At 40.2% G+C, this 17012-nt stretch overlaps 1 protein-coding gene across 2 annotated transcripts in view; it reads right to left on the bottom strand.

The window, feature by feature from the left end:
• The window catches only part of DZIP1L (DAZ interacting zinc finger protein 1 like), a 1070134-nt gene that overhangs the window by 566760 nt on the left and 486362 nt on the right, over window positions 1-17012 (bottom strand). For both annotated transcript variants that reach the window (XM_044070018.1, XM_044070019.1), the window contains exon 6: window positions 8922-9053. In XM_044070018.1, the coding sequence (XP_043925953.1) occupies window positions 8922-9053 (132 nt within the window). The remainder of the gene's footprint in view (window positions 1-8921; window positions 9054-17012) is intronic.

Here is a 17012-nt window from a genome sequence, read left to right as displayed (position 1 = left end):
GCCTTAAGGAACATCGATTCATCAGCAGAAGGGGGTTTGGACTGCCAGCCGCCTCGTTGTTTAAGGGCTTCCAGGATGTCTGCAAAGGAGACATCATCCGAGGACGACTTAGGGGACCCCTCTGCATCATCGAGATCAGTGTCTGATGTAGAAGACTCATCAGGGGAGTCAACGTGCTTCCTCTTGCACGATCTTTTCCTGGGGGGTTCTTCCAAAGAAGCTTCAGAAGGACCTCCAGGAGGGGGGGAAACCCCAGTGGGGGTTAACCTCAGGCCCCGGGGCTCCGCTGTCTAAGGACAGGGGGACTGCCAAAGACCCAGTCTCGGTATGCAGGGAAGGAGCTGGAGAGACCGTGGAGGTACCAAAGATGATTTGGTTAACACACTCCTCATAGCCCTGAAGGCGGGACCACCAGAATCCTGGGAGGGTCCCACCTCCGTGGCCACGACAGTAGACGGCACTCCCGCCGCCGACGCAGCAAGAGGGAGACTTGGGACCGAAAACATCAATCCCGAAGCATCCCCCCCCGGGGCCGACGGAAGAAGTCCGCATACCGAACTCCGACCCAAGAGCCGGAGTTGGAGTAAGGGTCGGGCCCGACCCTAAAACCTCCACCGGTTCCACCAGCACCGGCTCCAATGGTGCCGAGGCTGTTGGAGGAGGAACCATAGTAGGGAGGTGGACCATCGGCTCCGAAGCCGAATGGGCTGGAGCCGAAACTAGCTTTTGGAACACCGGAGACTGGAAGAGTCTTAGGAGCACCCTGTCGATGTCCGAATCAGACATCTTGGATGATCTGGACGATACCGATCGGGTCCGAACCGATTTCTCCATCGGCTCCAAAGGACTAGGGGACCGGCTCCGAATGGATTCTATAATTATCGGCTCCGAGGGAGATCTCAAGGTAATTTCCCTCGGTGCCGACGAGGACTTCGGTTCCGAAGGGGAAGAGTCTGAGCCGGCAACCCTCATCGGCTCCAATATCAGTGGAGCCAATGAAGGTGACCCGCCTCTCGATGCCCCAGTCCTCGGCTCCGAAACCAGAGGGGTCGAGATTGGAGGCATCAAGGCAGACCGTTCCGCCCTCGGCTCCGAAGTCCGTGGAGCCGATGGAGAAGTCTGCCTAGGTTTTTTGGCAGTCAGTTCCGACTGACTGGTCGGAGCAGACGCTTTCTTCTTTTTTGAAGGAGAGGGAGAGGAAGATAAAGCCTCCTCGAAGGATGGCTTAATTAATCCCTTAAGGATTAATTTGTTTTTCCTCTCCTGGAGGACCCTTGATGAGAAGGCGTGACACACGCTACATGATTCTTGTAGGTGCTTGGCGCCTAAGCAATAGACGCACGAGGAGTGGTCGTCCAATATGGGCATCTTATAACCACACCTCGTGCACTTTTTAAACCCGGAGGGTCTATGCTCTTTGGACATAACTAATTTAGAAAACAGTACACCTGTCTAAAGAGAAATACAACAAAACTTAATGGTTTAAGAACAACAAAAAATAAAGTTTTGTTTTGTTTTTTTTTTTTTATCCACAATACAGTTGAACAAACCACACAGAAAGAGAGAGTCAAGACCCTCTAACTTAAACAGGTACTTGACCCACAAAAGAAACACTAATAGCAAAAAGCAACAGGGGAAGGCCCCTCTAACTAAAACGGGAAACCTTCCCTGACGAAAAAACACAAATTTCTCAACAGAACTGATCAATACACACTCGTATGACAACAATAGCTGTTAAAACAGCTTTTGGGTTCAAAGCAGGCAAATTTCTGACAGGAAAAAGCCTAAATAAATTAGTACTTAGCCCAGCCAAGTTGAGACCACGTCTAAGCTTGTAAGCGGCAAACGAGATCTGGGGGATTAGTGGTGGTGCATCCTGGGATAAAAAATAGCTCAGCCAATAAGAGGCCTCGCTCTATAGCATAGCATGCCGAGTCGGAGCCGAGGGATCGGCTCCGAGCCCATCAGTACAGAATGTAGACGAGATAGGATCACATAACATCAAAAGTTTCCCCAACGGGGTACTTAGCTTTATTTAAGACTTTGGGTCTGAAATTCGACTTCGAAAATTTCAGAAGTTGGCCGACCGGCACTTGCAAACTGCTTCTGCTTCGGGCACCGTGTGGCAAGAAAGATGGAAGAAAATGGCGTCGGATGCATCTTATACACCCCTGGCGCACTGACGTCAGGGAAGAAGCGACAGCAACCGACGCTGGACCAAGACTTTGGAATTCGGGCCGACTGCGGGACCGCCTGATGGCAGGATAATCCAAGTGTAATGACTGCAGCAGTGTAACACGATGAACATCTAACCAATACAAAAAGAGTAGCACCAAGGACATCTGAAGAGAAATGCAAGCAAAGGAATCCAGACATGGAAAACTTTACAATACAAAAATAAGAAGACAAAGAGGAAAAGTAGAAAAGGAGATTAGTAATGGAGAAGTTAAAGAAATAGAAACTGAGGTTATGCAGTACCTGCAAAGTGAAGGATTCAGTGTAGAAAATTGAATGCAGAAAGCACCACAACAGGACAGAGTAATGGATACCCAAATTACGGGGAAACCAGTGGAACAGGAAGCAATTGGTCAGGTGACATATCAAGATATTTTGGAGCCTTCCACAGGAAACCAGTATAAATATTCACTTGAAGCTAGACAGCAAGGAAAGGAACAGGAAACTGTAGAAACTCTGATGCAGTCAATGTTGAGGAGTCACAGGCCAGTGAGTTCCCATATGACAGAGCAACAGATGGCACAGGATGAAATTGAAGAGAAGATGACACAGGAAGACGCTATAGAACTTTCTATAGAATGCCCACAGGAAACAGAAAACAAAGGATGTGCTCTCAGTTTGGAAGAAAATGAACTAAGAGAAAAGATGCCCGATTTAATAGACATGGATAGATATATCAAGATCAATGAAAGAAATAGACTGCAGAAGGTCAATAAAATCCAAAAAGTCAGAAGTCTGATAAAACAAATGAACACAGTAATTAGGACTGTTCATAGAGACCCATGTGATATAACAGAAGTACACAGGATATATTACTGTGCTCCTAAATTAATAACCGATAAAGTTCTACCACAACAACATAGGGTAGTGAGAAAAAGGAAGGAGAGAACTCGAATACCATCATGGAAATATCGAATAGAGAAAACTATAAAGCAATTATGACAATAAGTGTCTCTCTTAGAAGACTATAGAACAGGGAATAGATCAACACAAATATTAAGAAAGATGTGATAAAAGCAATGCACAATATTAGAACAGACCAGGATCTATCATGCACTATTGCAAATAACAAACTAAAAATTTCAGCACAGGTGGAAAAACTTAGAAGATACACAGATAAATATAAAGGAAAAATACAAAATAAGCAATTTATTGATGACCCAAAAAAGTTTTATAGAGAAATGGGAAATAAGGTAAAAGGAATTTAAAGACTGCCAAAAAAAAAAAAGAGGAAGTAGATACATTTTGGAGAAGTATCTAATATGAAGAGTCTGTGGAACATAACAAAGATGTTAAATGGATAGAAGAAGTAAAAGAAAGAAAAAAGTTTAAAGGTGCAGGATATGAAATGGGATGACGTAACGGTCAGAGAGATTAAAACAAAGTTAAGAAAAGCCTCTAACTGGAAAACCGCAGGCCCATATACAGTACCTAACTTTTGATTAAAAGTATTAACATCGTTGCATGAAGATTTAGCCATGAGTAAGAACTATTTATATGCACACCCCGAACAAACACCAACCTGGCTAACAACAGGCAAAGCAATGTTCTTACTTGCCTTCTGACGACATATAAACTATACACAGGAATTGATACTGACAGGGTTTATAGCCATTTAGAAAAGAACTCAATTATGGCAGTAGAACAAAAGGGCAGTAAAAAAGTCATATGGAACAAAGGATCATTTGTTGTTAAAGTTATATTGGAGAACTGGAAAAAGGGGAAGAATTTAAGTATGGCATGGGTTGACTATAAAATGACATTTGATAGTATCCCACATTCATGGATAAAGAGTGATTAAAAATGTATAACATACACCCTACACTGACTGACTACATTTCAGTGACCATGAAACAGTGGCAGACCACTTTGCAATTAAGCCATGATAAAGGACAGATTATTACCCTAGGGATAAAAATTCAAAGTGGGATATTCCAGGGTGACTCTGTCACCATTGCTATTCTGCCTAGCCATTAACCCATTAAGCTGTTTACTTAACAGCTTAGGCCATGGCTACAATTTGGCTCCTAAAAACGGGTCTATATTAGAAGCACGAAAAGGCTTCTTAGCGAATATGGAAACAGTGACACATATTCATCGAATCACATTTAAGCGGTTCGATGAATATTTCATAGGGCAAGGAGATAGCTGGCCAACTTCACGGAGTTGCCCTTTCCTTCCCTATAGTGTGATCGCAGAGTTGGCATATTTAGTCAGGGGGGTGTGGGGGGCAAAACCCCCCACCTGTTTATGGTGTTAATTTTTTTTTCTAAGCAAATGGCCATGCAATTTTTTTCCCTAGGGAAAAATTTGATTACGTGACTGTTCGCTCTTGTCAGGTTTTGTGCATTATGTCTAGACTTGTATGCAGTTGCACATATGTACTTTTGGTCTTGTAATACAGACCCCCTAAAAACAACAAAGTGTAAAGTCTTTTCATCTTCTCTTTGTCGATGATTTAAAACTGTATAGCTCATCAGATAAAGAACTGAAAGCACAGCTGCAGGCGGTCAAAACTTTTTCAGATGATATAAAAATGTCGTTTGGTCTTGATAAGTGTCCAAAGCGACCTTTAAAGCAGGGAAACTGCAGCACCATCTAAACATCAGTTTGGGACAAGAATGTGATATAAAAGAACTTGAGCAAGAGGGAGTGTATAAATACTTGGGAACTGATGAAGGATCAACAATAAAACATGAACAAATGTAAATAAAAATTAGTAAGGAATTCTTTAGAAGACTAATTCTGAAAACAGAGTTGACATCTAAGAACAAAATCCAAGCTATAAACCAGTTTGCTCTTCTTGTCCTAACTTAACAGCTTTGGAGTGACTGACTGGTCCCAAAACGTGTTGGATAGATTAGATAGGAAAACAAGAAGGATGCTTCATGCTCACCAAATGATTTATAAAAATCAGTGTATACCAAGATTATATATGCCCCGTTCCCAAGGAGGGATGGGGCCTCCTTGAAATTGATTACATGCATAGATCTGCAATTGAGGGACTCAACACATATCTGCTGATCTCACAAGACCCAAATGTTGTGAAAGTTTGAAACATGAGGACAATAAATCTAAGATGACTTCTCTGCCTAATTTAGCAGAAGCATATCGGCATCAAGCAAGAATGGAAATCAAACTAGAAGTAGATAAAAATGAGGCAGCAACTGAATTTACCAAAAAAAAATAAAAGCATATAAGGTGAAGGACCAGATGAGAAGGCAAGAAATGTGGAAAAAGCATAAATATAGTTGCAAGTATAGAAAACTTCTAGAAGAACCTCATATTGATCAGGAATGAAAGCAGGAGTGGCCAAGGAGAGGCAAATTCAAACCAAGAGATGAAAGGTTAATATTGGCTGCCCAAGATAGTGGGCTACGTGCACGCTGGTTTACAAAGTCCATTGAACATGTGGGAGAAACAGACAAATGCAGGTTTTGTAAAACTGAATTGGACACAGTCACACACCTTGCTGCTGGTTGTGACCTACTAATGGCAGAAGGACTGTATACTGAAAGGCATAATAATGTGGCAATATTGTTGCACTTGTGCAAACATTATGGTATTGAAGTGGCTGAAAAACACTGGAAACATGAGCTACAAAGCATCACAGAAAATGATGAACTTTATATCACATGGGATTACCCATTACCAACAGTTCAAAAGATAGATGCTAGAAAACCGGATATAGTGTTCCAAGAAAAGAAGATAAGAGTAGCATTGATTACTGAAATCACCACACTCAGTGACTACAGTGTCTTGCATATGGAGAGACACAAAGTCATAAAACATCAGGATCTGCAGGCAGAAACGAGAGTAATGTGGAAGAAAACTACCCAAACAGTTCCAATGGTAGTAGGAACAACGGGTCTTATAAAAAAGAATCTACAATCATATTTAGATATGATGTTACCAATCCATGTAACCCTGTACGAACTGCAGAAGGAGTCATTACTGGGCTCATTGCGGGTACTTTGAAGAGCACTTTTGGCTGACTTCAAAGATTGAAACAATAATAATTTTATGAACTTTAATCGTACTTTGACTTAGGAATGGGGTCCATTCCCGTCATGGTATTAGAAACCCAAAAGATTTGGAGAAATTAAAAGGAATATTATAGTCATAAAGCAGCAGAAAATATACTAAGAACTAAGCCAACACTGGAATGGAGGAAAGCAGATTCTGCTGATGAGGTGACTGCAATTAGGGGTACAAAGAATACACAAGAGAAGGCTGGAACTTACTGGAGGAAGATGCCAAAGAAATCAAGATATTGGGATAAAATAGTCAGAGAAGTTAAGGTAATAGAATGGGAGGAGGCCAATAAGACATTTGGACTGCAGGCTAGTGCTTGCCTTCTCTATCACAGACTGATATCTGAATATAAACACAGAGAAAGCGGTCAGAGAATCCTAAATGAAAGACCTGCACTGGCTGAGTTTTCAGTCAAGTCTAGAAGAGAAGCTGCTGTTAAAAAGGGGGATAATTAGTAGGGCATATAAGATATTGTATGATATCTACAGGAATCAATCAGAAGACATCAGAAAAGAATGGGAAAAGAGACCTGATATGCAATTCAAAAATAAACAAAGGAAGGATATAAGAATGGCTCCCAAAGATGCAACAAAGTCTAGAAACTGTTGCCTGGATCTGATTACATAGTTAATTTTATACCTCAATTAGACTCCAAAGAATTTTTTTCTCAGGTAGATGGCACATGCTGGAGGTGTGATGGGGAAGAAAGAGGTAACTGGAAACATTTGGGAGTGTAATGATTTGGCAGACTAAAATTTTCAAACAGAATAATCTGTCAAGAATACTGAGTAAGCAAATGTAACTAAGGACTTTTTTTAGAGATGGGAGACAGGATCTGAACTGAACAGACACAGTAAGTCTTTGTTAAATTGAATTCTGGTGGTTGCCAAAAAAGCAATTACTATCAAAATCTAAGCCGACTATACTTGAAGTTGTGAATATTGTAACAGAGATAAAAAAACAGGAAGTGGGATCTTTAGACATGAGTAGGAGTAAATTAAATAGGAAAAAATGGAAACTGTGGGAACAAAACACACAGAAAAATGTTTTGTTTGAAGAGTAATGAGGTTTAAGAGAAGGTAGGAAATGATAATTTATGTAATGTTATTTAGATTATACATTACATATATTGTTATATATCATTATATATCATACAATGTTTGTAAATGTGAACTTATTATGGTTTGGTTACTTTTATATAAATGTAAGTTTGCCTATGTCACATGTGATATCTCAATGTATACTATTGTCTTTCAGCTTTTCCCGGTTAGAGGTCGCCACAGCAGAACTCCGGTCTGCTAATGATTGGCAGTGGATTTTTACGGTGCCGAGGTACCAGCCCAACGCCCAATCATCAAGGAAGGCACACCCATTCACGCACGTAAAGGTGTTTATAATAATTAACTTAATATAGATTTTTAATGGATATCATCACATTGTTCAAAGTAAACCTAACTAGTCCCTCCAGCCAGTCTCTGATAAAAAATGATAATATACCTCTACCTTAACTAGTAGAGTCCCACAGGCTGGGTGTACCAGTGGCTAGGTTTAATTGGTCTACTGCATGGTAGCAATCTATGAACTTATGTCTCACTGGTGGGGCCATTACTCCACCCAGTTATTTATCAATGACCTTGTCCTGAATATCCCTAACTTAGAATGTAATTACTACATTAACAATACTTTATTATTAAGCTCAAGTGACACAACTAAGAGTCTGCAGAGCACACATCAGAAGAATTTTAATCAGCTAACAAAATGGTTGGTCAACAATCGATAAATTCTTCTAAATCTACATTAATGCCAATGGGTATCCAATGGAAAACACTTTTGTCTCTACACTTCACTATTAAAAGCCCTCAGGGCAATCCTTTACCTACAGTGCTCAAATAAAAATTTCTGGGTGAATGGAAGGATCAATATCTGGCCTCTCTCTATTACAGAGAGACAAAAAAAATCAAGTGGACAAAGTTCTTAAACAACTAATATCTTCTACAGACTGTCCCATCATACAGCTATAAACATTTCCCTTCCTCATCAAGAATATGTCCCTCCCATAATCAATCAGCAAAATACTTCATTAACACAACCAACCAAAAATATTTTATATATGTTTTGTCATTCTATGCATTTCTTTGTCTTTTGGCGTAGGTGAAAAAGGGTCAACTAACTAGCTCACATTCCTGGTTAACAAATGTAAAAATAAACACGAAATAAAAAGTTTATTTATGTGTTAACGCCTAAACACTGGTACAAGTATTATCAAAAACTCAGGGTACAAAACATATAAAAGCAAAACAAGTACTGCATAACTTGCACTGCAGTAAAATAAGCAATGCTAAAATTGTGGCAAACAGTAGTAATAAAACAAAGTACTGCTCGACATGTCAAAGGGATAAGTCTAAAGACAGCACTTAAAATTGCTCACCACTATGGACTCTCATCACCTAGCTATCATGTTCTAGATGTGTGGTACATAATAAACAAAAGCAGGAGTGTCAGAAGATGCATGTTGCACCTAAAGAAGTGCCAGCAGACTTGCATTGCCAAAATGTATGTTTGAGGTCAATATACATTTTTTCCCATGGAAATATCACACAAGAAAATAAAATCCAGAAAAGTGCAATTGGAAATGACATATGTGTTCTTACCTGGAGCTCTAGCTTTTGTCTCAATGACCTTAGCTCCTTTTGTGCCAGCTCTCTCTCTTCCCTGCCATCATCATCTCGAAGTGTCCCTAAGTTGGACACTATCTGGTTAGTAGACTTAATTTCTTGAAGTTTCTAGACAAAGAAGCAGATTATGGTAAGAAAAAAAATAGCTGGCAACATCAACAAAGAAGATACAGGATAAGCAGTGTAAAACCAATAGCACACGATCAATTCAAAGATGTGAAAAGTCTCTGCAGGATTCACAGTAATTAACCTGGACCAGATCTGGGAAGGGGATGTAGCTACTCATTTAGATGTCTTTAATAAGATCCTGGAAAAATAACTCATGTCAGTCATCAACTTGTGGGGAAACACCTCCTTTCCAAAAATTCAGTAATGCACTTATGTGCCTTTGTAAGCATATCCAATCACAATCTAGCTTGTGAAACAGAGACACTATCCGGCAATGGGACCACAAACAATCTGATTGTAGTTGTTAAAACTGTTTCTTGATACTAGGTTGTTTTGCAAGCTCTTTCTACCTCATTTGAGAAGATCAATCCAAAAATATTGTAAAATTGTGAATAAATCCCCATGGAAGATGCAGAATGCCAGGGGTGCATAAATTTATGTTAAACACTTCCTATTCAAAGACCCTTAATACTGGAGAACTGACTGCAATTGAAAGGGCAAATATTTTTTTCCTTGGTTGTCAGTAATTACCAACACTTAGAAAGTGCAGTTGTCCCAGAACTTACCATAATAATAGACATCCTACTTATCACTGTTGCAGTATTCCTTACATAGTGATATCCTGCTGATGACAGCCATATATCCAGCCAGCATTCCAAAGCCCAGGGACCATCCAAAAGCCAAACATCAGATGCATATCCTATATCTTGCGCATAAAGGTACATAAGCAACATACAAGTGCCAAATCCTCAAAAGTGAACTGCCACATGAGAACAGGAGCAGCCAATGAGGAAGCAAAGAAAGATGGTGCACACAGATATACAGAAAGAAAGAAAAATATACCCCTTGGCCAGAAGGACAAGGAAAAAACAACATGAGGAAGAAGGGAAGGAAGGACAGAATGTTGCAACTGTGATAAGTAGGACACCTGCTGCTATGGTAATATCTTACAGAGCTGTATCATGTCCTTCTTTAATCACTGTTGCAATATTCCTTACAATAAGGAGAATACTAGAATGACTGTAAAAGATGGGAGGAGGAGGAAGGAACTGAACACCCCCCCCCCCAAAAAAAAATAAAACACGGTAGAAGGGCCTAGCAAAAATTGCTCTGGCCCTAGAAATCACAACTTGTAGTGCTTAGTAAAACCATGCACAGAAGATTAAGTAGCAACTTCCAAAATGTATCTAACATCAAGACCCTTGAAAAAACCTCCAGAAGAAACAACCGTCCTAGTATAATGAGCAAGAACAGACGTAGAAAGCAGTTTGCCATGAAAAATAATCAAAAAAACTTTCTTTGAGCAAAAAAAAATGTATAACAAAAGGAAACTGCTATAGAAATCCAAGAAGAAATGATGTGCTTAGAAACTGTCAAAGCCAATTTCTTGTCCTGAAAAGAAATACAAAGTTGCTCAGATTTCCTAACGTGTCTGTCTTGTCCAAATAATATTGGAGCTGTCTATGTGATCCAAAGAATGGAGAATCCTCTCAATACTACTCTGAGAAGGGAAAAAGGATGGATGGACTGATTTAAAAACACAACATTGACTACTTTAGGCATACAAGAAGAAATGCAACACCCCCATCTCTGTGAAAAACTAAAAAAAGAGGTACTGCCATAAGGGCCAGAAGGTCAGAGACTCTATTGGCAGAAGCCAGAGCCACCAATAAGACAGTTTTCCTGGTTCAGGGTTTTAAGGATGAAGAAGTTGCTGGTTCAAAAGCTGGCCAAGTCAATTTTTCAAGAAGAAAACTAAAGGTCAAAAGAAGCAAGAATTGGTTTTCTTGGAGACCTAATATGAACGACACCATTTAGGAACTCTTTATCCTCAAGCCTACAGGAAAGTGGTGGATTCAGAGGCAGACAAGCAGAAATGGCCGGAAAATGTGCTTTAACTAAAGGGTATGCCAAACCAGAGCTGAGCAACTTACACAAATAAGAAAGAACAGCAGTAATACCCATTAAAGGAGGGTCTTGTTCATTGTTGTGACACACAAAAAATATTTTCTACTTCACAACACAAGATTTTCTAGTAGCGAGTTTTCTGGTCTCTTGTAAAACCTGAAGCACATCCTCAGAAAACTGGTGCCTAAAAGGAATCAAAAGCTTATCACCTAGAGAGTCAATCGTACTGTATGAAGACTTAGATGAAAGAGAGAGCCCTAGTCCTGTGTGAGCAGATCCATGCTGTGAGTTAACTTATGATGATTGCCCTTGGCTAGGTAAAAAAACAGGAGGAGAAACCAATACCATCTGGGCCAAGAGAGAGTCATCAACAAGATTTTGGAACTGTCCCACGTGATTTGTGTAGAACCTTTCTCAACAGTAGAAAAGAGGAATATAGTTACAGGAGCACCCTTTTCCAAGAAAAGGGCAGAGCATCCAATTTCCAATCCAGAGAACTTGACACTCTGGAACAAAACTTAGGAAATTGTCTGTTCTAAGGAAAGGCAAAAAAATCTACCTGAAGAGTACTCCACTGATGGACAATGTCCAGAGAAACCTCTCTGTGAAGCATGCACTCATGAGGATCTGCCCTGGATCTACTCAGACTGTCTGTCACAACACTGTTTCTGAAGGAAAACGGACTGCCTCAAGAATCACTTGATGTCAGATGGCAAAATCCCACGCCATGAGAGGTAGTCTACAAAGACAGTAAGACTTTGTTACTGCCTGTTTGTTTAGGTACCACATGACAGTAGCGTTGTCTGTGAAAACTCTGAGTGGACCTGGAGTACAAAGGTAATGCAGGCCTGAAGAGTCATGATAACATCTTTAATGTCCTTGATGTTGATATGCTCTTTAACCTTCTGTGGCAACCAGATCCTCCTGCACCCTGATATGGTTGGAACAGGCTAGTATGAAGGATCTGTAAACAGCTCTTGAGTGGGGGAAGGTACCTGAAAGCATACCTCCCCACAATCCAAATCCTCACTCTCATCAGTTGAATCAGAATCCCTCAGGAGTGGAAGAAAAAGGAAAACCAACAGGAGAAAGGAATTGACAAACCCTGAATGTATAAATCAAGAGTTTATTAAAATAACAGACCAGCAGCTATCACAAAACAATCACCTAATTAATCTTAGATATTTCCAGTTCTTTAATGTAGTTGAGTGAAGTTTGTTAAACAACAATACATACAAAGCTTTTCTTTCTTTCTTTCATAAAAACTAATTTAGTAACGGACTCAAACCTATCAGTACTTGAAATACCAAATAAAACTATTATACCTAAAAATAATAAAACCATTTCAGCACAAAGAGAAGTGCCGTACAACAGAATTAAGGGCATCTTTTATTCCTAATATCCCTGCAATGCCTGGTGCTAAAATTCCAGTTGGTTTCACTACGTAAGCTTTGTCGCAGAATCACAAGTAAAACTGACGACCAATACACAGTTCTATCCTTAGTCTGAATTTTACTTTGGCAGTTATCACTAAAGATTAGGGTTATGACCCGCTTGTGAGCAGTTTCCTGTAGTTTAGGATTTTATTTCCCTTGCCTTCTTTTGCTTACTGTGCGACTCTGAACAAGTCACTTAAAGTGGTCACAGGCTGAGTCTGGAAAAAGATCCATGTGGCTCAGTCTCCCCCATTTAACAAAAATAAATACATGTAACATACACAAACAAACACATATTTCCAATGACTAGAAGGTCAAAGATGCTGACTAACTGCAAGGAGAGTTATCTTTCCCTTCAAAAAGAGCTGTCAACTCTCACCTCACAATATGGACTTACAAAACAGCCATGTATCAAACAGGTTAGTTAGACTGTGACCTTTGTAAAATGCAGTACTAAAATAAGAAGGAATACATTCCCTTGACAGTGTAGCATGAGTCAACATTCATCAGTACTCTTTAATAATGGAATTTAACTGCAACAAGCAAACATTTAATTCTGCCACAAAATACAATATCCTGATTCTGAAGAAATATTTTAATTCTTCTGTTTCTAATTCTACAATGAGCAGGACCATAAAGCAGTCTAGGTCCTAGTTTTGAACAAGCTCTATACATCATAAATTTAGTCTTATTATAAAACTCTTGAGGACTGAAGTACTACACATGGCACCATGGTTATACACGGATAGCGCAACATTACCCAGGCAGCTATGGTTTGATTAGTAGCCCTGGGACTGAAGGAGTTATGCAGGGCAGAAACAGGAATAAAGGGGTGAAGCCCAATTGCCTATCTCAGGGATGAAGGGGGACTGCATGCTCAGGACTGCCCCTGACAGAGACCAGGGATGATAGCCTATGGGTCATCTTCTGGGATATGCCGTCAGGGAAGCAGGGGAGGAACTGCCCAGAACTGTCAATCTGGCTGCCTGCAAGTAGCTCATCACTGCAAGCACAAGGGAAACGGGACAAAATAAGACAACACAAACTACCTTGGATGGTTGCCTGAATGATGCCCCCTCTCAGCCAAACCTTGTCCTATTGAAGGGGAATGACTGAGTCAATTGACTCCGAGAGGTATGGATGACCGGCAAGTAGTGAAAGCAAAGAGTAGAAGTATTACCAGTTAATTCATCTGTCTCCAAAAAGTCTCGTCTCACTGCTATTCTGATGGGTTTTACTATAATGAAAGCATGAGATATGGTGGATTACAACTTGTTTTCTGCAAGAAACTTTTCAAGCTTACTTCTTTTCACATCAAATGATAATACATTTATCATGATTACCTGTCTACAAAAATTAATAACGCACACTGAATTCTAAACAAAATACACTATCTGAAAATTATTGAAAAAAATTCAAATTCTTGCACATAAAATTGACGGGTCTATATTACTTCGCAGAAAGTTATTTTCAACTAACACGTATTCATCAACACATTCATCGAAAATCATTTCCGTGATTCGTGTGAAAAATTCCAAGGGCAATGAAACAATTACCCAGTAGCACAACAGAACCTATAACTAACTAAATCAAACCTACCCAAGTTGGGGGCTTTGTCCCCCACACCCCCCAACTACATATACCAACTCTGAGATCGCACTACAATGTGGAAAAGGGCAAAGTTGCGCAGCTGGCCAGCTACTTCATTTCCCTTGGAAAATTCAGCGAATCGCAGAAATGATTTTCACCGAATGTGTATTGATGAATAGGTGTCGTCAGTGAACTAATATAGACCCAACACTGACAGGCCAAAAATAAGTCATCAATATAACAAGCAAAGTTAATATGATTTGCAAAGTGAAATGTTCATGGGTATAGTTAAGCTCAGAGACACCCATAAAAACTTTATCATAACCACAAGTGAACATACTTTATTTACCACCACCAATGTAAACATACAGCTGTGTCAAAAGTGAAAAAACTGTGGAAAGGTAAACTAAACCAACTCGTAGACACAATGGCTTTTGGGTACCTAAGAAACAATCTAAAGCCTTATGGTGGATGGTTATGTACATGTTTTTATATCAATTGCACCCAAAAGTAAGTTTCAATCACACAAAATCAAGTCTTATCTAAAACTCCACCCCGCTGGAGTGCTTGTTTGGCTTACTTGTTGTTCTCTGCCTGACTATTGCTGATCTCTGCCTGCATTTGATTTTGAAGTTTTTCATTTAAAGTTCGGTTACTTCTATTTTTTATCTTTTTCTTATATTGCATTTGTTTTGCTTTTAAGTTTTTTGTTCTTTTTGAGTTTTAAGAGGTCTTGGCTAGCTTCAGTTAGAAAGTTAGAAAATAATTCCTTTGTAGACCGTGAATAACATCTAGCTAATTAGAGGGAAGGGCTGAGAAATAGCATTCCTTATTTTAACTAGCAATATTTGGAGGCATCTTTATTTAGTTGGCGTGCTTGTTTGGCTTGCTTGCTGTTCTCTGCCTGCATTTGATTTTTCCCACCCATCCGCTCAACTGTTGTTGTACTTTTAATGCTGGTAGCTTTGAGTTGCCTGCACCTACTACAATTATGATTTTGGAAAGGCCAGTTATTTTACATTAAGGTTTGTGATCTACAATCTTCTGGGAGGAGGGGGAAGCCTTTGCCCTTCTGAGCTGGGAATCGCTGGTGAAGACTTATTGTGGCTGTTATTCTAAGTGTTTCAGTTCTGATTTAAAAACTTGGGCTCCAAAAGTACAGTTTTGTACCTACCATAAATGTAGATGTTCGAAGATCCACATTGCTGCAGTCCTTACATATGGGTAGTCCGCTGTCCTCGGTCGGCCCGAATACCAAAGTATTAGGCTGACGTCGGTCAAGGCGCTTAAAACTGACATCAGGACGTCAGGGTACAAAAGCGCATGACCAACGTCATTTCCTCAGTCTTTTCTTGCCCCAGATGTCAGAAGGCCCTAACAAGACAGGCCAAAGCCAAAAACCAGCAAAACCCAACCAACCACCCGTGCACTAACCATATTTACAATATGTACAACACAAACCACACCACCACCTTCAACAACAGAGGGAAGGAGGGAGGGTAAATTGGACTGCAGCAATGTGGATCTTGAACATCTACATTTATGGTAGGTACAAAACTGTACTATGTTCTTCATCTCACATTGCTGCAGTCCTTACATATGGGTAGAATCCCAAAGCAGAGGTAAGGGAGGATGGCAAAACTATAAAGCATTAGGAGCTGCCAACATGCCTTGTAAAATTGCAGTTGCAAATCCAGCCCTAGATTTAGAGTAAAGTGGAAGGTGGTAATGCTTAGAGAAAGTATGCACTGAACTCCAAGTAGCTGCTTCCAAAATATCTTTAGTAGCCACCCCTTAAAAAGCTGTAGAAGTGGCAGTAGCCCTAGTGGAATGAGGCCTAATCCCAGCTGGAATCTCCTTACCATGATGGGAATAACAGAAAGCAATACAAAACCAATCCACTTAGAAATAGTTTGTTTTGAAACAGGTTTGCCCTGAGAACCCAAAGCAAAAGAAACAAACAACTGCTGAGACTGCCTGAACCCTTTAGTTCTGCTCAAATAATATCGCAACTGTCTGTGAATATCCAAAGTGTGCAAAATCTTTTCCCCTCTATTTTGGGGTTTGCATAAAAAGTAGGCAAATGAATAGTTTGGTTTAAAGCCACACTAGAAACCACTTTAGGCATAAAAGAAGGGTTAGTGCAAAGACACCCTATCCTTGTGGAAAATTAAGAAAGGCTCAACTGCCATAAGGGCCTGTAATTCAGAAACCCTTCGCAGAGGTAATGGCCAACAAAAAAGCAGTCTTCCAAGATAAATATTTCAACTCTGCCGATGCTGCAGGCTCAAAAGGTTGTAGAGTGAGTTTCTCCAACACAAAATTGAGATCCCAAGCAGGAGTAGGAGCTCTACGTGGGGGTCTTATATTCTTTGCCCCTCTAAGGAATTGCTTAAACAAAGGCTGAGAAAATAATGGTGGGTCACAGTCATAGTGAGCAGAGATTGCTGCAGCATGAACCTTTATAGAGGAGAAAGACAAACCTTTGTCCAATAACTCAGTAAGGTATTGAAGCGCCACACTTAAATTAGGTTTAGAAACATCAAAGTCCTTTGCTGTACTCCAAAATAAAAATCTCCTCCATTTATCTGAGTAAACTTTCCTTGTACTAGGCCTTCTGGCCTCCAAAATAACATTCAAAACTTGTTGTGGAAGCTGAGACCCTCCAGGGTTTAAACCAGAATATGCCAGGCTGTCAGATGTAGAGAATGAAGTTTGACATTGAGTAAATGACCGTTCTCCTGAGACAGCAGGTGAGGAATCAAGGCAAAGGCCATGGAGGCTCCTGTACCAGACTTCTCAGTAATGGGTACCAGTGCTGTCGAGGCCAATCTGGAGCTATTAAAATCATGTTTGGCTTGTCCTGTCTGACCTTCAGCAGTACCTTTGGGAGGAGAGGCAGAGGTGGAAAGGCATACACGTGAAGATTGCTCCAATTGAATGAGAGAGCATCCACTTTCCAAGC

Source organism: Protopterus annectens, chromosome 4.part1 (assembly GCF_019279795.1).
Source record: "Protopterus annectens isolate FY-2018-M chromosome 4.part1, PAN1.0, whole genome shotgun sequence".
Taxonomy (NCBI): Eukaryota; Metazoa; Chordata; order Ceratodontiformes; family Protopteridae; genus Protopterus; species Protopterus annectens.
The sequence above is the reverse complement of the archived record's forward strand: the minus strand, read 5'-3'. Positions and strand labels throughout refer to the sequence as shown.